This window comes from Arvicanthis niloticus, chromosome 2 (genome assembly GCF_011762505.2).
Source record: "Arvicanthis niloticus isolate mArvNil1 chromosome 2, mArvNil1.pat.X, whole genome shotgun sequence".
NCBI classification, from domain to species: domain Eukaryota; kingdom Metazoa; phylum Chordata; class Mammalia; order Rodentia; family Muridae; genus Arvicanthis; species Arvicanthis niloticus.
In genome coordinates, this window is record NC_047659.1 from 102,968,094 (window position 1) to 102,992,153 (window position 24,060).

General features: G+C 42.7%; 3 protein-coding genes and 1 long non-coding RNA gene across 5 annotated transcripts in view; 2 read left to right on the top strand and 2 right to left on the bottom strand.

Moving 5' to 3' along the window:
* Positions 1 to 302: 302 nt before the first annotated feature.
* Positions 303 to 9,501, bottom strand: Tmem230 (transmembrane protein 230). Of its 2 annotated transcripts, XM_076929792.1 has the most exons (5): positions 9,262 to 9,497; positions 8,233 to 8,331; positions 7,605 to 7,723; positions 4,753 to 4,875; positions 303 to 1,647 (listed from the first exon to the last, which is right to left on the bottom strand). In XM_076929792.1, the coding sequence occupies exons 3-5, from the start codon at positions 7,701 to 7,703 to the stop codon at positions 1,507 to 1,509; spliced, it is 363 nt and encodes a 120-aa protein (XP_076785907.1). In that variant the 5' UTR covers positions 7,704 to 7,723; positions 8,233 to 8,331; positions 9,262 to 9,497; the 3' UTR covers positions 303 to 1,506. The 2 variants fall into 2 exon arrangements, with proteins under 2 accessions (XP_076785907.1, XP_034352698.1); XM_034496807.2 differs by lacking the exon at positions 8,233 to 8,331 and having other exon boundaries at positions 9,262 to 9,501.
* Positions 9,502 to 10,767: 1,266 nt separating this feature from the next.
* On the bottom strand, positions 10,768 to 14,737 carry Pcna (proliferating cell nuclear antigen). The gene is made up of 6 exons (XM_034496686.1): positions 14,347 to 14,737; positions 13,374 to 13,471; positions 13,181 to 13,248; positions 12,752 to 12,946; positions 11,253 to 11,376; positions 10,768 to 11,172 (listed from the first exon to the last, which is right to left on the bottom strand). The coding sequence occupies exons 1-6, from the start codon at positions 14,565 to 14,567 to the stop codon at positions 11,093 to 11,095; spliced, it is 786 nt and encodes a 261-aa protein (XP_034352577.1). The 5' UTR covers positions 14,568 to 14,737; the 3' UTR covers positions 10,768 to 11,092.
* A 369-nt stretch (positions 14,738 to 15,106) lies between these two features.
* Positions 15,107 to 15,508, top strand: LOC143441434 (uncharacterized). The gene is made up of 2 exons (XR_013108823.1): positions 15,107 to 15,236; positions 15,316 to 15,508. It is a non-coding gene; the product is annotated as an uncharacterized LOC143441434 (long non-coding RNA).
* An 8,116-nt stretch (positions 15,509 to 23,624) lies between these two features.
* The window catches only part of Cds2 (CDP-diacylglycerol synthase 2), a 50,123-nt gene continuing 49,687 nt past the window's right edge, over positions 23,625 to 24,060 (top strand). Inside the window, exon 1 of the mRNA XM_034493755.1 lies at positions 23,625 to 23,974. Coding sequence (XP_034349646.1) covers positions 23,921 to 23,974 — 54 coding nt within the window. The 5' untranslated portion in view covers positions 23,625 to 23,920. The remainder of the gene's footprint in view (positions 23,975 to 24,060) is intronic.

Here is a 24,060-nt window from a genome sequence, read left to right on the forward strand (position 1 = left end):
TTTCCGCCTATGTGTTTACTAACTACATAGAATGTTTTTTCAAAACATGTGTAAAGTTAAGTAGTTTTGAATCTAGAATTTGAATTATGACACTTTAATTAAAAACAAAAATACGTTGAGCAGAGAGATGGCTCAATGGTTAAAAGTGTGTTCTTCCAGAGGATCTGGGTTCAATTCCCAGCACTCATATGGCAGCTCACAACTGTCTGTAACTCCAAGATCTGACAACCCCACACAAGCATATATGCAGGCAAACATCAATACACATAAAATAAAAATAAATAAATAACAACATACACACATTTAGAAAAAAAGTGTCACTTTTTACAAGCTGAGAACCAGATTTGACTTAATACATTTTCAGGGATCTTGGCCAAGTCTTGTAATCTTTAGCAGAACGATATCATAGTACCAGGTGCCAGCAGTAGGGTTATAAACTCTAAGTACACTTATCTACAGTTTTACAAAGAAACAGCCAAAGTCTAGTTCTTAAGGTACGATTCACACAATCTCTTAACCTGTGAAGGACAGATTCACCTGAGGTTTGTGGTGGGCAAGCTATGGAGAAACCAGAGGAAGTTTCCCTTTTTCAGAGATAGCGTCTCACTAGGTATTTATTTAGGACAACCCTGGTTGTCCTAAAACTCTACATAGACCAGGCTGGCCTTGAACTCATAGAGACCCACTTGGCTTTGCCTCCCAAGTACTGGAATCATGATGTGTCCCATGATACCCAGCTTCATGGTTTAAAAATTCCAGGTTGCTGTCAATTTAAAACAAGCCAATCAATTACAGACGGAGCCACAGATATTTGGTTTACTGTGGTGTGAAGGAAGAGGAGTGTGTAAGGAATAAGACACTTTTTTTTTTTTTTTTTGTTTTGTTTTTTTGTTTTTTGAGACAGAGTTTCTCTGTGTAGCCCTGGCTGTCCTGGAACTCACTCTGTAGACCAGGCTGGCCTCGAACTCCAAAATCCACCTGCCTCTGCCTCCCAAGTGCCAGGATTAAAGGCGTGTGCCACCACTGCCCAGCAAGAAAGACACTTTAATTTTCCTGGGATGTAATGGTAGAAGAGAGTGTGAGAGGTAAGATAGGCAACTTTAAAAATAAATTACTTAGTAATAAGAAACTAGACATAATACATTTTCCATGTGCTACAAAACCAAGCAGACAATGGAAGACAAAAAAAAGATTCACCTCTATGGAGGGCAACACCTTCCGCTATAGAACAGGCTGCCTTCCCAGACAATCAGCCTCACAACTCTTACATGATGCATACTCATGTGGAAAAACTTGTCAAGCTTTGCCAGGGCCAAGAGATGAAAACATACCATGTCCTAATTAGCTAATTATAAAGCACGAGCATTTTGGAAAAGAACTCATACAATCTGGCCATTGTTTTGCTAAACATCTGCAAATTGTACACTTCCTCAGCCCTTAGCCATAGTTCTTGCTTGATGTCTTAAAGTGGATGCACTGTGACTCTTCTCAAGGCTGAGGTGAATGTTAGTCATCAAAGTCTGGAATGTCATCATAGGAGTAACCCCGGTAGCCTTTGGATGCATAGTAGGCGATGCGCAAATGGTAAAATCCTGGCAGGAACACCAGAATGCCAATGATGAGGACAGGAACAGCCCGGTCTGCCCCCTGGTGGCAGAAGGAAAACATTAGTCCCATACAAGTCACACCTTTACATCTATTTGTTTTCAGCAAAAATTGTCACCTCCTCTTTCTTTTTCTTATCTTTCCATGTTGGGGATCAAATTAGAGATGCTGGGCATATTAGGCAAGTGCTAAACTTCAAATTACTTCCTGATTACAAATTAACCAGTAAATTCAAAATTATAAAAAGAATAACTTTTTATTCAGATACTAGGCTTATTTCTTTTGCTCTTCCAAGCTTTGTGTGTGTGTGCGCGCATGCACCTGTGTGTTTGGTTGGTACATGCTATTATTGTCTACAAGTGTACATGCAGATGTATGTATGTGTGCCAAAGGTTGACCTCAAGTGACTTACTCAACAGCTCTCCACCTTATTTTAAACATGTACGTATGGGTATGATCTGGTCACTTTTCTATTGCGAAGAGAAATCATGAGCAAGGCAGTTCACAGAAGAGTGTACTGAAGGCTTGCTTACAGTTTCCGAGGTCTGGAGTTCATGAGCATCATGGTGGAAGACAGCAGGACACCGCAACCGTAGCTGCAAGCTTACATCTGACCCACAAGCATAAGGCGGCAAATAGAGCTAACCTTTGTAATCCTTTCTAAACAGGCCACCAACTGTGGACCAATCACTCAGATGTCTGACCTATGGAGGCTGTTCTCACATATTCTACCACCATATTCTACTGTTCTCACATATTAAATCACCATATTCTACTCCTTGGTTCCTATAGGCTTATAGCTATATGATAATGCAAAATGTATCAGTTCAACTTCAAAAGTCCCTGCAGTTGTTCAGTCTCAACAGTTTACAAGTTTAAAGAGTCTTCTGAAACTGATAGTCATGGACTTGACTACCTCCTGGAACTGTAAGTCCCAAATTAATAACTAAAAAGACGTACGTTTTGCCTATATGTATGTCTGTGCACCACAAGTGTGTCTAATTCCTATAGAGGCAGTGGATGCCCCGGAACTGAACTTACAGGTAGTTTTGAGTAGCCATATGGGTGCTGGAAATTGAACCTAATCTCCTTGAAGAGCAGCCAGCATTTTTAACCACAGAGCTATCCCTTTAGCTCCAAGATTTATTTTAATTAGGTTGTGAATATGCACCTAAGCATGGGTGCGAACGAGGTCAGAGGCTTCGCATCGCCCTGGAACTGAAGTTACAGGCAGTTAGTTACGAGCCACACAGCCTAAGTTCTAGTAGGCTTGGGTCCTCTGCACGAGCATAACAGGTTCTTAACAGCGAAGCCATTTTTCCTTCTTATTTTCCTTAATCTTATTTTTTGAGGTAGAGTCTCATCTCTCACTGGAGCTCACCAATTTGCCTAGAATGGGTTGGCCAGCCAGCTCTGGAGATCTGCCTGTCTCCACCCTGCAGTGCTGGGGCTACAGATGCATGCCAACACACCTATGTGTTTTATGTGGGTGCTAGGAATCAGAATTCAGGTCCTTAAGTACTTTCTTGATGAACACTCTCCCTATCACTGTTTTCAAGTTCTTAGTTGTAAATATAGCACCTTCCTGTCCTGTCTCTAAAGACTGGACAATATTACTTAAGCGGCAGTTGGGTGGGGTGGCACACATTTCTAGTCTCAGTACTCTCTAAATAAAAGGCCAGCCTGGTCTATACAGTAAATTCTAGGACAGCCAAGGCTATGTAAAAAGACCCTGTCTTAAAAAATAAAAATTGGTCTGAAGAGATGGCTCAGTGGTTAAGAACACTGACTGCTCTTCTAGAGGTCCTGAGTTCAATTCCCAGCAACCACATGATGGCTCCCAACCATCTGGAATGGGATCTGATGCTTCTGATGTGTCTAAAAACAGCTACAATATACTCATATAAATAAAATAAGTTATTTATTTATTTTGCAGATAGGGTTTTTCTGAATAGCCCGGGCTATCCTAGAACTCACTCTGTAGACAAGGCTGGCCTTGAACTCAGAAATCCGCCTGCCTCTGCCTCTCAAGTGCTGGGATTAAAGGTGTGTGCCACCACTGCCCTGCGTAAGTAAATCTTAAAAGACAAAACAAAACAATAATAAAAACTAACCCAAATAGTACTTCGGCTGTAATGACATGTACCATTTCTCTGAAATGTATGTACCACAATTTTGTCACCTCAGTACCTGGATGCTTAACTTTGGCTGCTTGTAACTGTATAAAATACCAAAAAGGAACTACATTTTTGCTAGTGTGTGAGAGAAAAAAAAAAAAAGGACCTGTATTATGGTCAGAATACTGCTTAGGGTAACTTTTTTCCCCTTAGACTTTGTGCAGCCCTGACTGTCCTGAAACTCAGAGACCCATCTGCCTCTGCCTCCTGAGTGATGGGATTAAAGGGGTGTAGCATCATGCCCAGCCTATTTAGGATAATTTAAGACACAGAATATATAAACATAACCCAAGGGAAAGCACTACCAAGTACCACTTAGGGTCTGAATACTGAAACTCAACAGAATTCTTACCAAACCAATGGAAACAGGAACTCATTTACGAGGTAGTGGCCACATGCTTACACAAGCCCCACTGGTTTGCCCCAAACCTATCAGCACGCCCATACTTCAGATGTTACTCTAGCTGCAGCAATGTACTAGTCTGGAAGTCTGAACCCAGAACCCAGGCAAAGCTGCATTATTCTAAACTATCTCAGACGCTATGCCTGCCTACTTACAAGACCCACCTTCTAAGAATTATAGAGACATTTGCTTAAAGAGGGGGAAAATAAAAACCAAAACCAAAAACCATGCCTTATTATCAGAGAACAAACTATATGCGATTATTGTTTTTTAAAAGTGGAATCTACTGTACTTCTGGAACATAAAAACAGTGTTCTGGCCGGGCGGTGGTGGCGCACGCCTTTAATTCCTGCACTTGGGAGGCAGAGGCAGGCGGATTTCTGAGTTTGAGGCCAGCCTGGTCTACAGAGTGAGTTCCAGGACAGCCAGGGCTACACAGAGAAACCCTGTCTCAAAAAACAAAAACAAACAAACAAACAACCCCCCCCCCCAAAAAAAAAAAAAAACCAGTGTTCTGGCTCCCATCTGAAAGACCCATGGTATATTGTCACATGTCCATTAGCTTACCCCTTTGCTGATGTAGCCCGACAGCAGGAGAGAGCCTATGATTATGAGAAAGGTGCCAATCAAAAACAGCACGGTGGCAAGGGCAATGGCCTTGTAAGGAATCTTAGGAGGACTTTTTTTAAACTGGAAGAGACAGAGAAAAACAAAAATAAAGAACACTAAGAAAAGACCAGGCCTAAAGCACTCTACTGCAGGGAGGGTAAGTGAACATCAAAGTAGATACTTCAAGTGTCTTAAGTATGTCCACCATCAGCACAGCACTAGGACACAAAGCAGGCACATGAGCAGGTGAAGCTTCTGCTATTTCACAGACCCCTCATTGCAAACCAGGAAACCCCTTTAAAATGACTTTGTCACCTAGTTGTTGAATATGTATTTACTAAGTGTATATGCATGAAAACTAGTACTAACCTGTGGAGACTTAAGAGCACCATGCTATGCAGACATCAAAAATCTTCTGGAATTAAAGGTTAACTTAGTTTATAGTCAGTCAAAAGTTTAGAAACAGAACTTTAGCTTTCTTTTCTGTCTTCCTTTTTAATTATGTGTGGGCATGTGCATGTGAGGCCAGATGCCTGTTCAAGTTAGAGGAATCGGATCCTCCAAGCAGTGTAAGTCACATGACATGGTTGCTGGGAATCAAACTTCGGTCCTCTTCAAGAATGATACTTGTAGGCCAGAGAGATGGCTCCAGGGTCAAAGCACTTGCCTTCCAGATGACCTGAGTTCAATTCCCAGGACTGACATGGTGACTCACAACAGTCTGTGACTCCAGTGTCAAGAGAATTTGATACCCTCTTCTAGCTTCTTGGGACACTACATACACACTGTACACAGATATACATGCAGGCCAAACATCACATACACACTTAAAATAATGAATTAAAAAAACCCCTTTTTTTAAATTATAAGGGGTTTGGGGGACATGGAGCAACAGCTCAGTGGACAACAACACTTCTTACTTTTGCAGAGGACCCAGGTTTGGCTCCCAGCACCCACGGTGCTCATAACCATCTGGATCTCCAGTCCCAGAAGATCTGATGCCCTCTTTGTGCCTCCTCGGGCACCAGGCACACACATGGTACACACGAAAGCAAAACACTCATGTACATAACACATAAATATAATATTAATTTTATTACAGTATTTATTTCTTCTTTTTTTATTAGTAACTTTTTAAAAAAAATGTTAATCAAAGGCTTTATAAGTTTGGTAATGCTCAATAACAATATGCCCACACAATCAGAAGTGTAACCCAATACTCAATCTAGATATACCCCTCTCTCTCTCCCTCTCTCTCTCTCCGTCCCCCTCCCCTCCCTCCTCCTCCTCCATCTTCTTCTCTCTCTCTCTCTCTCTCTCTCTCTCTAGCTCCTCTTCTCCTTCTCCTCCCACCTTAGCTCCTCCTACATATCACCCTTCCTGTTAAAATAAGTTTTCTCTCAAAATACAATTAAAGCATAACTATGCCAATTTATTACAGTATTTATAAATATTTTATATATTTAACATCTATAATTATATTACTTATATATAATTAATAAAACAAATATTAAAAACAACAGAACAGTATGTGCTCTTAACTGCTGAGCCATCTGTAAAGCCAAAATCTTAGCTTTCCCAAAGCACTGCATTATGAGTAAATTCAGCTCAAGGTTGACATTCAGAGACAAATTTAGGCTAAAATACAGTATAAACATAAAACATTTTTTGTACAAATAATATATGCTAATAAGAACATTTTAAAAAGACGTAAGAGACAGATCTTCTGAGGTTCAGCTCATTTCCGAAGCTGACATTAAGGGTTTGGAAGCTTCCCAGAGCTACTCTCCCCTCTTCAAATGAATGCAAAGAATTATTGATCTGTTTATACTTAAAAGAATGGATTCCTTCCTGCTGCTTAGGCTTAGGCATCACCTAGACTATTTTATCCTCAGGGACAGGAGATGCCATCCTACTTAATAATGGTCAAGAGAGGACACAAACTTACTTGGTTTGTTTGTTTTTGCTTTATTGGATATTTTATTTATTTACACTTCAGATATTATCCACTCCCCCCTTCCCCCCAGGAACCCCTTATCCTGTCCCACCTCCTGCTGCTTCTATGAGGGTGTGCCCCCATCCATCTACCTCCTCTCCACCCTCTAATTCCCCCACACTGGGGCATCCCTCCTTCAAGGGACCAAGGACCTCCAACCAATACCTGACAAGGACATCCTCCACTACATATACAACTGGAGCCATGAGCCCCTCCATGTGTGTTCCCAGGCTGGCAGTTTAGACCCTGAGAGCTCTGGATGGTTGGTACTGTCACTCTTCCCATGGGGCCTCAAGCCCCTTCAGCTCCTTCAGTCTTCTCTCTAACTCCACCACTGGGGACTCCATTTTTTTTTTTTTTTTTAAGATTTATTTATGTATATGAGTACACTGTGGCTGTCTTCAGACATACCAGAAGAGGCATCAGATCCCATTACAGATAGTTGTGAGCCACCATGTGGTTGCTGGGAATTGAACTCAGGACCTCTGGAAGAGCAGTCAGTGCTCTTAACCTCTGAGCCATCTCTCCAGCCCCAAACTTACTTGTTTTAATTCCTGTTTGCAATAAAGAATATCTGTAACTGCATGTCATAATGTCAGGAGAGAATTTTCTGGATGAATGAAATTAAATCTATAGCTACATGGCTTTAGCACTTCAACTTCATGGAAGTGGAGAAGCCCAGACTTATTTGAAACAGCCCTGCCAAGATCCCTTCTCCAAGATGAGGCTCAAAAGATCTTGGAAGTAAGCTTGTTTCTCGCTGGTGCAAATAAGAGATATGAAGCTAATTTTAAAAAAAAATTGATTATGTTACCTGAAGGTCAATGTAGCCATCGTCTGTGCTGGAAAGCCTTGAATATTTTACTTTACTACTAGGGATTCCAGTTGCCAGGTTGGTACGAGACGGCATCATAACACAGTGACACAGCTAGTCTGAAAGGAAAAGACTTATTGTCCATAGCGGTACTAGAACAGCACATGAAAGGACGTCAGCTACCGCTCTGAGCTGCTGTGTTATACACCACACACGGCAAACAAAACAGGCAGCTTAGGCTTCTCTGCTCTAACGATGACCTCATACGTCTTGGACACACTAAGCATGCTTCCTTTATGTATCTGGCTTGACTTCACAGAAAGACACCAAGGGCATTTCACAAAGAATCTGGCCCTGTTGATCTCGCTATCAATGTTTCTTGCCTAATTTTCCAAAGTCACACAGAGGTGAGCTGAATCCAAGGTTCACATTTTCAACCCCTCCCTTACAGTATTGCCTGCCCCTTAACTTTCCTCAGGAGCATAAATTCAAATAACATTTTTGTTTGCTATGAAAGGGGGAGGATAAGGAATGGTGGACACTCACATCAGTATCGAGTCTACTTCTAGGTGTGGAATCATCCTATGTACAAATGATCCACCAAATCTTATCCATGTAGGTAACTTACTGGCTATCAATACCACACCAGACACTCCAGAGCCACCTGTCTCTCTGCTCCCATCCCAAGCATGAAACAAGTGAGTTTATATCCCACATCATGTAGCTCCTGAAAAAATGGATTCAAAAGTCTGTTTTACTCAAACTATTCAAGGTAGACAGCCATACTAAAAATCGTAACTATTGCATATTTGAGAGTAGGTAAAATTTAAAAGCAATTTTGTTTAAATTTTAAAAACTTGAAATTTAAGTTCAGTACTTCAGTAGGTGACTGGAATCCCAGCTACTTGGGAAGACAGTTGTGGATATACGAAGTTGGAGGCCAGTCTGGGCAACACAGTAAGACAGACACTCTCCCCTACCATAAACGAAATGTGTGGATTCTTTACAAAGTCATAAAATTATGTAAACAAAACAGACTATTTTAATTGCAAAGGTATTTGAATTCTAAACGCAAAGGCCCATCTTTAAGAAGAAAACTGATTGAATAGCCTGGCCTTTACTGGTGTTAGGTATTTTGCACATCATCTCCATAATGGGATGTGATATTTATTCGATCTCGAGGTGCCAGACACTGCTATCACCGTCGACCTAAAGTAACTAGTATGCAAAAAAAAAAAAAAAAACTGGTGCCAAATGTTTCTGCGTTTCTGTTAATTACATCCTAGTTCAGAAGCCGAGTATTTAAAAGGAGCAACGGGAATTCATTTACATTTCTAAAACTTAATAGGGTTTTGGTGTTGCCATCCCATAACATGTTTAATTCCTCACATCTCAAAGTTCAAGCTACCAATAAACGGGAGTTTCGAGCATTAAACCATGCCTGATCTGTTTTACAAGTTATAAAGTTATGTGCTTTCCACTCGCATTAAAACAAAAATGACAACGAAATCAAGATTTGATTTTCTTAGCAAGGGATTCTAGAGTGGAGTTATCACGTAGTAAATAACAACTAAAAAAACTATCAGCCCAAGTTTCTGCTACACTTTTTACCGGCCCCATCGTCATTCTCCGCCCACACTCCAGGCCCCACAAGCACCTGCGCGCGGCGTTGTGGACAACCTCCTGCCAGCCTCCGCCGTCCTCGCCCACGGTCAGGACCTACGTGAACTAAATAGTTACGAAAATCAGCCTCGGCGGCAGGGCCAGGTCTCGCGGCTGGCTTCCGGGAGCACGCTCCCGCCCCTACTCGCGCCCCGTTCTCCGTTAGGCGCGCTCGCACCGCTCGCTCAACAGCCAACCGCAGGCCGTCTTAGGGCCAGCCCGGCGGAAGTGGCGTGCCGGATAGAGGCGCACCGGAAGTGGTGTCACCAGGAAATCATGTCATCGAATCCTGCTTTCAGGGCGCATGGCTGGAGAGCTTCATTGCTGTCTTGCGTGGTAATATTTCTTAAGGTCTCACTCGCTGGGATCGAGGCCACAGCAAACTGTTAAATGAGGTTCCAGTCCAGACCCCATGGCCAAGTCTGTGCACAGCTGAGTCCCCGGGATTCAAAGGGGTGGGCAGGGAATACCACCGGGTTTCTTGCCCTGCCCTAGACACACTGGTTGCCACCCACTAGTTGGCGTTCTCGCAGCTCCAAATTCTTGTTTCCTTATATTAGACACCAACCAGGTAAGAGTCCTACCTACCAGACAGAATTGAGTTCTAGCATTCACCCTCATGAAACAGTGACCAGTCTTGATAAAACATTTCCACCACTCCAGAGTTCAATTAAGAGTATTTGCAGCCTACTTCCTTCCGCACTTAATTGCCTCAAAGAATCGAATAGCTGTAGCTCCTGGGTATGAGCTCTAACCAAATACCTAGAACAGTCAAAAGCTGTACAGTCTACATTGTCAAACATAAAATACAAAGGAAAAAACAAATTTGAGGACTGGAGAGATTCATATTTAAAAGGCTTCAAGTGTGGCCTCTGGGAGCAGAGCATACAGCTGCTCTATTCAAGCCATGGTTTGAGACCCTGCTGAAATAAAACAGAATGGTTCCCCACACCACACCAGGTTAATACATGCTTGCTCACTCATACCTGCACATATAAAAACTGAAAGGGGGGGGGGGAATAATTTGGACTAGCAATGAAGGTGTTTGTCACCAAGCTTGAAGAACTTTGTTCAATCCCTGGAAGCCATGTTGTAGTATACCAATTCCTATAATTGTCCTGACCTCCACATGAGCCTCACAAACAGTAAATACAGAGCACTCAAGTATTCTTTGGTTATGTAGCATACCATGACCTTTCTTCAAAACCACAGGGCCTTTTTAAACCCTTCTTGGTTGGATCAAGTATCCACAAAGTTTGGGCTTTTTATTTATTTGAGATGGGGTTTATGTAGTCCTGGCTGACCTAGGAAGAGATTAACCCAATCCCTGCACTGCCACTAAATTTGTATTTTATAAGAGCTACATCCCAAATAAGGCTATCAGAAAATTTTTGTACAATTATATAAACTAAAGCTAAACATTTTTTATCGCTATCTCCACAATGGAGGAGAGAACAAAAACTCATTTATGTAACCATAGCAGAAAGAAGGCACCACTCTATGACTTTTCAAATTCAGTTAACTTTATTTAAATTGAAAAATATTTCTTAAAACTGCATTTAGCATCAAGATCATTGATGAAAACCACCAGTATTTGTAAGGCAGAAACATTATGTTAACAAAACCAGTTTTTACTTTGGAACTTATTCTTTAAGCAAGTCATGGAGAGTGGAGAGGAAAAAAAGTAGGTTATTTACAGAAGATATCTACATATTTTTATATTTAATACTCAGGTATACAAACTTGGTGACAGAAAAAACTTCAGAACATGCTGACATCACAGAAGCAATCTTCAAAGGTTTAGTTTTCTCGATTTCTAGCAATGCCTAAGATCCTTCTTCATCTTCAATCTTAGGAGCCAAATAATACTTTAAGTGTCCCATGTCAGCAATTTTATACTCTACAACTGAAAGACAGGAAACATTAACCACTGAATACCATAAATACCACACTACAAAACAATATTCAAACTTATTATTATCTTACCAAGAGGTACATCTGCAGACATACTGAGTGTTACCGTAGGAGACAGTGGAGTGGCTTTTGTGAAAAAGTTCAGGTACCTCAGAGCAAAAGTTAGCTGAACTGGTTCATTCATGTCTATGGTTACCTAGAGGAGAAAACAGGCTCACTTATAGACATCAGAAACTAATACTATTAGTTCATAATATACATCACGACACAAAACTATTAGCCATCATTTTGGAAGGTTTGAACCTTGACTAAAAAAGGAAAAAAACTGTGTTTAGTTTGTCAATTCTGTAGAACTATACCCCAAGCAAAACAGCTGAATGAACAGGGACATGTAAACCAGTTTTCATTGTACGAGTATCAATTTTATTCAAGTCCCAATTCTTCAAACTTTTCTAAGAACATGTGGATACTCAAAAATTTCTTAATTTCTTTTGTTGTGGAAATGCCTGCATGTCAGACAAATACTGACAGATTAAATGTCTGGAGAACTGAGGAGCTGAAGGTGATAGGGAAGTAGAAATAATTCAGCACACAGATTAAGGTTAAGAACTAGCTCTCTGGGTTGTGTGCTTATGTATGTTCTTAGTTACACTTTCATTTACTTTAAATTCATGCAGAGGCCAAGAAAGTAATACCTTTTATTTACCTTAAATACTTTGCAGCAAGCACTCTGAATTTCACTATATTAAGCCCTAAAAATCCTAATTAGTTCAGATTTCTGTGTGTAATTCTGATGCTCAGGCTAGCTAGAAAAACTTTTTTTAAAAAAAAGTGCAACCATGAAATATACATTTGATCCCCGAGAAAGCCTTGATTCAGGGATACTTAGGAATTACAGAGGCCTAATATGTTCTGCTTGAATGAGGAGGGCTCTCTGGGTATTTTCCTTTGCCTTACCAATTTCTTCTGCATATTTTGAGATGGATTTTCTGCCAGGTAGCCAGATTATCTTTAAACTGAGAATCTTCTTGCTATAGCTTTGAGTACTACAGTTATGGGTTTGCGCCAACATGCCCAACTTCCTCTAGGCACATAAATGGCAAGAGCATTCAATGCAACTCTTTCTACATTGTGAAGTCTCATTTCCTTTGGGACTGTGAGCACTCTTATTTATATTGAGTCCTCTTACTCGTAACTAGGTCCAAATTGCAACAACTTTGCTCAGTCAGCTTCTGCACCATTAAATGAACTAGTAATTGAACCCGCAACACACAAAGCTACTAGAAGCTCTACATGATCAAGACTTTTACACCCCCACCATTTTCTTCTGTTCACTTGCAAATTCTCACTTGTCAAGAGTATCTCCAGGAAGCAAAAGGTTGTACACTTAGCTTTCCAAATGCTATCTGTAAGTTTATGGAGTCATCTCTGAGTTCCAAGCCAGCTTGGTCTACTCAAGGCTCTGTCTCAAAATGAATAAATGAGTAAACAAACAAACAAGAGCTGTGGCCAACAGTTGAGCTCACATTCCTGTTTCTGGCATTGTTAACCGATGACACCTCACTACTTACCGCTTCCTCTTCTTTATCAACATTACTTGTTTGTGACAACTTAATGTTTCCATTGCCAAGCTCTCCACTTGCAGAGAACTTCACCCCATCCTTTGCACAGGATATCACAACAGCATCTCCAATATGGCTAAGGTCTCGGCATATACGGGCAAATTCACCAGATGGCATCTTTACTACACAGCTGTACTCCTGTTCCTGTAAATTCAAAAGTTAAAGGTTAGTCTAAAAACGGGCGAAGACTCACCTTCATGTTCTCAAGATTTACCATCTTAACCAGAACTCCGAATGCAAGACTTCAGATTTCTCGAAAACTCAATTTTAGACCATTGTGGTTAGTGAAACAGCAGTGTGCCATTCACCCCAAATACCACAACTCCACTTTAGAGCACGAATCGGCTGGCATCACAGCACCAGAAACAAGATACTCACCGGGATTCCAAGTTGTTCAACATCTAAGTCCATTAACTTCATTTCATAGTCTGAAACTTTCTCTTGATCTACCAAAAGAAAGCAAGTGTTAGTGAGGCACACATTCCTACCTATGGTGTAAAGTTTACCACAATTCTGTTGTTTGAGAAACAGAAACAGCACTTTACAACCGAGTTTTAAAGGTGTAACTTACTTGGTGCTTCAAATACTAGTGCTAAGGTATCAGCATTATCTTCAGCCCTTAATGTAATGATGTCTTCATTACCAGCACACTTTAGAATTTTGGACATGCTAGAAATAAAAAAAGACACAGGGCCTATCAACATCATGTCCTCCACATTTTGTTTTTGTTTTTTGAGAAAGGGTTTCTCTGTGTAGCCCTGGCTGTCCTCGAACTCAGAAATCCACCCGCCTCTGACACCCAAGTGCTGGGATTAAAGGCGTGCACCACCACTGCCCGGCCACATCTACATTTTTTAAAGGCAATTACAAGTTGTACCATTTAACGCTCGAGGTTGGAGAATTGTTAAAAGGCTAAGGGTACCTCAAATCCTCAGGGGTGAAGCAGATTACAGGGTATATGTGATCCAACATTCGAGAAAGCATCTTTTTGAGCTAGGAATCCTTGGTTTCCAGCGTACTGGAGAGTGTGTCCTATCTGGTCTTTTCATAAATCTCTCAAAATGTATACAAGTGGCACTAATCCCTGTATCTGTAGCAAAATAAGCCACGCACTGCCCTTGAACACCTATATAGGAGGCACTAACCCAGGTAGCTCTAGCAAAGTTAAAAGCTAAAACTGATGAGATTCTGGAATTCAAGAAAAGGCCTATGTCACTCTTAAGTCGACAGTACATTTTCACTAGAACTCATTTACTAGGCGCTAAAATCAGCCACTCAAAGCTCCAGGCATTTAATGAGCACAGCTCGGAAGCACGCATTTTCCCGCTGACTCCCGCTTTGTGGCTTTGGCGCGGAAACAAGAGAGTAGGCGCCACAGCCAGCGCGGGCTTTTCGGAACCGCGCGCTTTGGTGGGTGCTGCCCCCGGCACCACAGACCAATCAGAAAGCGCCGATGGCCAAGTCAGCCAATTAGAGAGCAGGGACACAGCCCCGCCAAGAGCCGAAGCGGGAGGGCAGGGGCCCAGCTCCCGCCACCCGCTCACCTGGTGAGGTTCACGCCCATGGCCAGGTTGCGATCGCAGCGGTATGTGTCGAAGCCTTCGGAGCGCAGAGTAAGCTGCACCAGGGAGACGTGAGACGAGTCCATGCTCTGTAGGTTCACGCCGCCCGAGCTGATGTCCCAGCAGGCCTCATTGATAAGGTCTTTGAGAGCCTCCAGCACCTTCTTCAGGATGGAGCCCTGGATCAGACGTGCCTCAAACATGGTGGCGGAGTTGCGACGAGTAGACAAGAGCTGCTGTAACAGGAGCGAGGTCTGGCTGCCAAAATACCCTGCGGAAGCGGCGGCGAAGGCCCAGAGCGACGACTACTAGCACCCTGCGCCCGCAACCGTCTAATGCCGCGGCTTCCGAGGCGCGCGCTCTTTCCGTGCGCGAGGTCGTGGCGTCACAGCACTGACCCGCCTACCTCTCCTCTAGGACCAATCGTATCCGTGGTTTGAGCAAGGCCCGCCCCCGCCGCGTATGCAGAGGCGGGGCTTGAGGGATAGGAGCGTGGGAGGCGAGGAGGCATCACGGGGTTGGCGTAGGCTTTCGTCACCGCCCAAGTTTTTGGGAGCCTAGGCTGCGGTTTCCAGCCTTCCTTCCGCGCCACGGAAATGAAAGTCACATGCAAACCAAGCTGTGCGCGGTGGCTCGCCTTGAAGCTGGAGAATATAGCTGCTTCAAACACTACGGAGTGTTTTCCTTTTACTACTGCATGAGAAATACGCCGCAAAATGTCTTGTAATAAAAAAGCCACCATATCTTAACAGCCCCCAATTTGGTATCACTTTTCTGTGTGCTTCGCTCTGAACTTTCCTTCCTAAAGACTAAAAAAATATCTCTTGACGAGAACGCTTCTGCAAGGAAGATACAAAGTCCCTATGTACCATGTAATTATCTTCCTTTTATGGCTGATTCTCTTTATTTTTCTAAAGGTAGACATTAGTAGAATTTTCTTCTTAATTTTAGGCTGAAGATGAACCCAAGCCTGAGCCCCATCTTGAAAATGTTAGCTGTTGCAGGTGGAGCGTCTTTCATATGTCCCTGGGCTGCAGCATTTTCTACTCAAGTTTCTTTTTCCTACTGATTATGAGGATGGGGAGAACTGAATGCAGGTGATGGACATCGTTCACAAAAGGTTATAAAGTTTTTCTGTTTCTCATGTCTTTTCGTTGTGTTGTGTAGACACAACTTTTGGTGTGTGATGTTTATTTATTTTTCTAATAAGGAATATAAAAGTTCAGAAAGCTAAAAGGATTGTTTTAGTTGGTGAGAGTGGTTTACAATTGTAATTCCAGCACATAGAAAGGCTGACGTGGGAGGGCCTAGATTTAAACTCAGCTTGGACTATGTACAAATACTGACACAAAGAGGGGGAAAGGAATGGTTTACATAAGGACAATATTAATCCCATATCATGTGCATTTACTATTTTCTTATTTACAACACTTCTCTTTAGTTTGTCTTGTTTGATTTTTCTTTTCTTGGCTTGGGGATTTAGCCAGAAAATTGTATAACAATTAGCATTGAGCTAGAGCCTCAGCCTGTTAAGAGTCTCCATAATTTTTTGAGGATTGCTTCAAACTCACGCTGTTATCCACACTGGCCTTGAACTCACAATCTAACACCACAGCCTCTGGAGTAGCTGGTATTATAGGGCTATGGCATCAAGTCTAACTCTTTAATATCTTGGTTTGTTGGATTTTCCAGCTTTTTTTTTTTTTTTGTAAACATATGTCTAGGTATGATGAGATACAAACTTACTTATCTCTCTCAAAGTATTGAAGATTCATTTATTTCATCAAGTCTAGAATACTCTTGGCCATTCTGATGGCAAATGTCAATTTTCCCTGCATGGTTCACTCCGTCTGGTATATGTATTAGGAGAATCTTTTATTGGACTTTAGATATATTCAGTTTGTTTTGTTTTGTTTTGTTTGAGATAAGGGTCTCTTATGTTCCCTGGCTATATTGGAGTTTGCTTGGTAGACCAGGCTGGCAAATTTGATTTTTTAAAATTCAAGTGTATGAATATTTTGACTGCATGCATGTCTGTGTACTATGTGCTTGCCTAGAGTCCCTGGCGGTCAGAAGGCAGCGGTGGATACCCTGGGACAGGAGTTACAGATGGTTGTGAGTACCCATGTGTTCGTGGGTGCTGGGAATTGAACCCCAGATCCTCCGAAAGAGCAGCGAGTGCTCTTATCCGCTGAGCCATCGCCCTAGCCCAGCATTTATGTCAGTATATAAGGTGTGTCATTATTTTATGCAGCACAAAAGAGTTTTATCACATTCAATTTTGATATTGTAATAGTTAAAAATAAAAAATGTGCCGGTCCGTGGTGGCGCAAGCCTTTAATCCCAGCACTTGGGAGGCAGAGGCAGGCGGATTTCTGAGTTCAAGGCCAGCCTGGTCTACAGAGTGAGTTCCAGGACAGCCAGGGCTACACAGAGAAACCCTGTCTCGAAAAACCAAAAAAGAAAAATAAAAGAAAAGCAAAAAAGCAAAAAGCTAATTGAGATGCATGCTTCTTGGAAGATCGCTTGCCTGCCTGCTCGCTCCAGCTCATTTTAAAATACAAAATGAGAATACAAAATGGACTTGGAACTGAAGTAGATTTGGTTTTTGTTTTATTTTGTTTTCAAGACAGGGTTTCTCTATATGGCTCTAGCTGTCCTGGAACTCACTCTGTAGACCAGGCTGGCTTTGGACTTAAAGATCCATGTTCAAGTGAGGACGTCTCTGTTCCACTCCTGGTGTGGGAGTACTTATTCTAGAGATTTCTGCAACAGCCAATTCTGGCTTTAGGGAGGACGAGGAAAGAGAAATTCGAGGTCATCCCTGGCTACACATCTCTGGCTAAACTTTGACAAGTTTGCAGCCAGCCTGAGCTATGTGAGACCTTCCTAAAACAACTGAGAAGCAGGGGTGGGCTGTGGTGGGGTTGTCAAATTACATTCAAATGAATGTAAATTCAGTAAGAAAAATATTTTGGTAAATCCTTATGACATCTTGCTGTATGGGCTTCTAAACATAAAGCACTCCATAAGACATGAAGAATATTTTAAAACTTCTAAAAGTCCTGCTTTGGTGAGCACACTTCAGGTTTTAGTGGCTCAATACATTAACTCAAACTGAGATATGTGTGTGGTTTTTTTGTTTTGTTTTGTTTTTTAATTTGAGTCAGGTTCCTAATGGAGCCTTGGCCTGGAATTCACTATGTAGTCCAGGATGGCCTCAGACATGTAATAATTACCCTGTCTCAGCCTCCTGGGTGCCAGGATTATAGGCATGAGCAATCTGGCTTAAGATGGTTCTGTAGGAGCCTTATATTTGGATTGGGCATCTATTCTGAGCCCAAGAGACCAAACCGGTGCAGTGTCATGGCAGAAGCAGCTTTGGGTGGTTATCAAAGGTCCTGTAGCCAGTGAACTGATAAAACTGTGAACCATTATCTAGTTCAACTACAGTCAATTGCTAGCTGATTGACTAAGTTTTAGCCACCTAAATTATTTCCTAATTCACAGCTATGATTTTCTGAAAATGTTGTCTGATTGCATTGTTGGCCCAGAATCTCAGAACCTTATTTCTGGGAGCTGGTGGAATCTCTAGCGGCCGTCTGTAGTTCTTTGCTTTTAAAAAGTCCTACTGAAGGACTGCTGTAGAGGAAAGTTTGGACTTTATGTTTTTGGTCCTGGAATGGACACAGGACCTCCAGCAAGTTCACTTGGCTTTGCCACTGAGCGCTGTTGGGGGTTGATCTGGTGCTGCTGTGTATATAAATGCTAAGTTCTGAACCCCAAGATCTATTGTGACTCCCCAGCAGATTCTCAACACACACCAGTCTTTGTTGTGTAAAATTTGCTCCCCAGTTTAAAGCTATTGGTTAAATAAAAGTGGCTATGACCAATTCCTAGAGAGAACAGAGGTAGGTGGGGTTTCAGTTACCAGGCTGGGGGTCACAGGTAGGGACCACAGAGAGAGAAGAGAAGGGAGAAGGAAGACAGGAAGAAGGGAGAATGAGAATAGGGAGAACATCTCCATTAGATGTGATGGACCAGGAACACATGGTTGGATGAAATGTCCTCTGACTGACAGAGCAGAAACAGCCCGGGCGAGATTTACACAGTAAGTACTTCGGGAGCACAGCTGGGAATTAACCAGTCTATGGTATAAATAATTAGATTAGGAGTAATTTGGCCGGGCGATGGTGGCGCACGCCTTTAATCCCAGCATTTGGGAGGCAGAGGCAGGCGGATTTCTGAGTTCCAGGCCAGCCTGGTCTACAGAGTGAGTTCCAGGACTACACAGAGAAACCCTGTCTCGAAAAAAACAAAACAAAAAAAAACAAAACAAAACAAAAAAAAAGGAGTAATTTGCCCAGTAATTGTGCTAAAGCTGATTTTAAAATTCCATAGAAGTCTGTCTCAATTATTGGGGGACTGGCCAGGTCATAGTAACAACTAATAGAGTTATTAAGTTATTAACATTTCCAAACCATTACAGAAAGTTTGTTTGCAGTTCTGGACTTCAGCAAGAGAAAGGGAGCTTTGCTAAAAATCCAGCAAGGCCTAGCTTCCAGAATCAAGGCCTAATGTTAGTATATGTGTGAAAGTATTGTTTGGTACCGTAACCAACAAATATACATTCCCTAGAGATAGGTTTTAACCTCCTATGTGAAGACGTTGCACGTGGGAGTATAAAAGGTGGTGTTTTGCCAGGGAAGGGGATGGAAGCCAGGGCTGCACACCTGATCTACCACCAAGTTACTCCCATAATCCCTGGTGTAACTTTCTGGTGGGAATTTGGAAATAAATATCAAAAGTCTTAGAATTTGGGGCTATGGATGTGGTTCATGTTGCACAAACTTTCTACATATGCAGGAAGTCATGGGTCCTGACCCCAGCACCCATAAACCTAGGACTTAAGCCTGGTGGTGGTGGTACACACCTTTAATCCCAGCCTTTGGGTGGCAGAGACAGGTGGGTCTCTGAGTTTGAGGCCAGCCTGGTCTACAAAGTGAGTACCAGGACAGCCAAGACTACACAGAAAAACTCTGTCTTGAAATACTAACACCCTTCCCCCAAACAAAAACAAAAAACCCCAACAACATTGACACAAACTTTGGATTTAGGATGATGAGATGCTCAGTGAATAGCAGCAAAAGGGGCGGGAGAAGGTGAAGACGATGAACCAATGGGCAGTGGCCTCCAGTGAGCCTGGCCTGTGAGGGGATGTTAGGTAGGCAGTAACCCTTTACTGTGGATCACACCTAGCCTTGCTGACAATTGTTTAATAAACTTATAGTTAAGGAATTGTTCATTGACAATTATCCCTGTAAGAAGAGGTTTGGTATATGTATTTAGGAAATTCAGCAATTTTCATGCTACTTGCATCATTCACGTATGTATATATGTATGTGTATATGTATGTATACAGGGCCTCAAAATGTAGCTCTGGCTATCTTAGAACTTGCTATGTAGACCAGACTGGCCTCATACTCACAGAGATCTGCCTGCCTCTGTCTCCTGAGTGCTGGGGATTAAAGACATGTACCACTATGCCTGGCTGTTTGTTTGTTTTCCAAGACAAGTTTTCTCTTCGCAGCCTTGGCTATCCTGGAACTTACTCTGTAGACCAGGCTGGCCTCAAACTCAGAGATCCATCTGCCTCTGCCTCCCAAGTGCTGGGATTAAAGGTGTGTACCACCATTGCCTGGCTGCCTGGCTTTTTAAAAAGTTAATTTTTTTTTTTTTTTTTTTTTTTTTTTTAGATCAGGGTTGAGGTGTGACGAGGTGTTCCTGTAATACCAGTATTTGGGAAGCAGAGGCAGGAAGATTGCTGTAAGTTTGAGGCTTCGCTATAGAGTCCAGAGACCTTGTTGGGAGGGAGGGACGGAGGGAGGGAGAGGGGGAGAGACAGAGAGAGAGAGAGAGAGAGAGAGAGAGAGAGAGAGAGAGAGAGAGAGAGAGAGAACGAGGTGTTTTATTATGAAATGACATTATTGTACCCAATAATAGTAACTGCCTCTTAGACTGGGCTTGCAATTCGCCTGGATACTCTGAGAGACTGTAATCCCCAGTTCTATTAATGAGCACAGTATTTAAAAATAAAGGAATTAACTAAGAGGTTAATGAAGGGAAAACATTATAATAAAATGCACCAGAGAGCTGGAGCGATGGCTCAGTGGTTAAGAGCCCTTGTTGCTGATGCAGAGGACTCAGGTTTGATTCTCAGCACCCACATGATGGCCCAGAACCACCTGTAACTCGGGTTCCAGGGGATCTGATACCTCTTCTGATTTTCACCTCTGCAGGGATCAGGCACAAACACTTGAAATAATAATAAATCTAAGAAAAATTTACAAGAAAGAAAATTACAAAATGTCTGAGTCCTGGAAGAAAAGATCCCAGAGGAAGGACTAAATATAATAAGCAGAAACAAAACAAAAACAACCAACCAACCAGAACAAACCTCCAGGAGCTGAGGAAGCACAAGATAATGTTTTGAATGATGACAGAGGAAGATTTTTTTTTTAACTTTTCTTTCTGCAATTGAAGGAGAGGCATTACAACCTAAGTGCTATTAGCATGACTTCTAGAATTGTCTGATAATGGATTCTTGCTCCCTACAGCACTGATTTTAGGAATGCATTTGGTTTGAGCACAGTTAGGCCTGATGATGATAAGTGGGGACTTTGATCAGGACAAATTGTAAGCATTATCTCATTGAGTACATATTTCATAACTCTGATTTATATTGATTTCCAGGTCTTGGTTTATTTTTGATGTGTATGGGTGTTTTGTCTCCATGTACATCTGTGCACTATGTATACACCTGGTGCCCTAGGAGGCTAGAAGAGGAGGCTGAATCCCCTAGGACTGTAGTCTCAGACAGTTACAGGCTGCCATGTGGGTGCTGAGAATTTAACTCAGTCCTCTGGAAGAACAGCCAGCTCTCCTAGTCACTGTGCCATCTCTCCAGTTTTATTTTATTTTTTTTATTTTTTAAAAAATGTATTAGCTGGGCAGTGGTGGCGATGCCTTTAATCCCAGCACTTGGGAGGCAGAGACAGGTGGATTTCTGAGTTCGAGGCCAGCCTAGTCTACAGAGTGAGTTCTAGGACAGCCAGCCACGGGTACACAGAGAAACCCTGTTTCAAAAAACAAAACAAAACAAAACAAAAAAGTTATTTATTTATTTTATTTATATAAGTACACTGTAGCTGTCTTCAGACACACGAGAAGAGGGCATCAGATCCCATTACAGATGGTTGTGAGCCACCATGTGGTTGTTGGGAATTGAACTCAGGACCTCTGGAAGAGCAGTCTGTGCTCTTAACCACTGAGCCATCTCTCCAGCCCCCCTGTTTTATTTTTTTAAGATAATATTTATTTTATTTTTTGTATGTGTGTGACTGTGAATTTTGTGTATTTGTGTACCATGAGAATGCAGACACTCGCAGAGGGCAAAGGAGGGAGCTTAATCCCTGGAACCAGAATTATAGTCAGGTGTGCATCCTGTACAGGTGCTGAGAATTAAACCTCCATCCTTTGTAAGAGCAATGAGCTGTGAGTTTTCAGAAAATAGGAAGAGTTCTGAAAAAGACATTAAATAGCACTGGTCTCTGAATATATTCTTAAATTCTTGTTATAATGCTTCAAAGCAACAGCAAAATATTTAGACAAATTTCAGCCTCTGAACTTAACCAGGCTGGCCTCGAACTCAGAAATCCACCTGTCTCTGCCTCCCAAGTGCTGGGATTAAAGGCGTTTGCCACCACTGCCCAGCTAATAAATTTTTTAAAAAGTAAAAAATAAAATTAAACTGGAGAGATGGCACAGTGACTAGGAGAGCTGGCTGTTCTTCCAGAGGACTGAGCCATTTCTCTAGCCATATATTTTGGTCTCAAGCTTTCCCCCAGGAACTTGATACCCTTAATTAGCAGGAAGTAGTCTCAGGATATTATCACCCCTTTCACCTCTATCCTTTTTTTCCCTCTCCTACCTAGTGATAGGGTTTTGAAAGGGTAGAAGAAGAAAGAACCCTCAAAGTAGCCAAAGTCTGGCTTCAAGTGGTACTTGTTTCTAACAGAAGGAAGCAAAAACCCAAACCCAACGAAACCAGTCACCATCAGTAGAGGAACAAGAACACCCAAGCATTTGTGCAAAGCTTTTAAATAGCAAATAAAATTCAAAGCTCAGATGCTGAAATTTGTCTAAATATTTTGCTGTTGCTTTGAAGCATTATAACAAGAATTTAAGAATATATTCAGAGATCAGTGCTATTTAATGTCTTTTTCAGAACTCTTCCTATTTTCTGAAAACTCACAGCTCAGGTCAAAATCGCTAACAGGAAACTGAACCTCCATGTGGAAGACTTCTGATAGATTACAATATGGTTAAGGATTGGGAGTCCCGTTTTGCACGAGAACAATGCTGGAACAGCACTGGTGGTACTGAATTCAGGTGGCATATGTGAACATTGGTATGATTTCGGTAACAAACGTCTGGTTTCTAATTCTTACTAGTAACCTTGGAGCTGCCAGCTAAATGCTTCGGTTATGTCAGGAATATAGGGGCTTCATAGGAAACATTCCTTTCAGCCCAAAGATTTTCTAACAATCAGTAAGTAGCTGGTGTTAGCCTACTCACCGAAGTTGTTAAAAGTGAGACCCCAAGTTCTACCTTCAGCACAAAACAAGACAAAAACTTAAGATAAGAAATACCTTGGATGATGTTACTTGCAGAAACATCCATTTCTAAGTGTGTGTGTGTGTGTGTTTTTTTAAATAGGTCTCATTGGGTAGCACTGGAACAGGTTACATAGATCAGATCCACTTGCCTCTATCTCTGGAGTGCTGGGAAGAAAAAAGGTGTGTGATTTGAACGAGACAAACTAACCAAGGCTATTTCTGATTTTGGTGCCTAGCCAGAATCAGTGCTCACTAATTTACTAGCGACCACGGCTTGGCAAGGCAACGTGAGCTGAATCTTAGGTTTCACCTCTTCCTATGCTGTTCAGAGGTCCACCTGGTCTCTTCGCTTGGACTCCCAAGCAGAGAGCAGCAAGTGTTGGCAAGCCTAAGCCGCGGAGATGCGCTGTGGTCCCCTCCAGTAACAGGTTACCTTCTGGACCCAGCACTGGCGCGCGGGCACTCGCGGTAGGACGCAAGGACCCTATTGGTTCACTCTGTTCCTTTTCTCCCGCCCGCTCCAGGTTTTATCCAATGAGTGTCTCGGACTCCCCTCACCCCCGCCAGGCTGCCCCGCCTCCTGGCGTCTGGACTCTCCAGCGGAGATGGCGGCAGTGCGCGTGCGCGCTGGCTCGCAGCTTCCCCGGAGGAGGAGCGAGCGGCGGCTGGGGAAACAGCGGCTCCGCTCTCCCGGCAAGGGCGGCGGCAGCGGTGCTGGGCGGGGCCGGGTTCGGGGCTAGTGCAGCTTCTGCAGGGGCTGTGCGAGGCTCGGTGGGGCTGCGAGGTGCTCGGGCCCGCCGAGAGGCCGTGCGCACTGAGCCGACCTCCGCGGCCACCGCGCTGCTCACTCGGGGTGACGTTGCGCCGGGGTCCCCAGCATGACCGAGCTACGACAGAGGGCTGTCCGCGAGGACGCACCTCCGGAGGACAAGGTAGAGGCATCGTTGAATGAGGAGGGGCGCGCCGGCAACCTCGCCCTCTGACCTTTGTTGCGGCCCTGGGCACCAGGCCTGGGCTG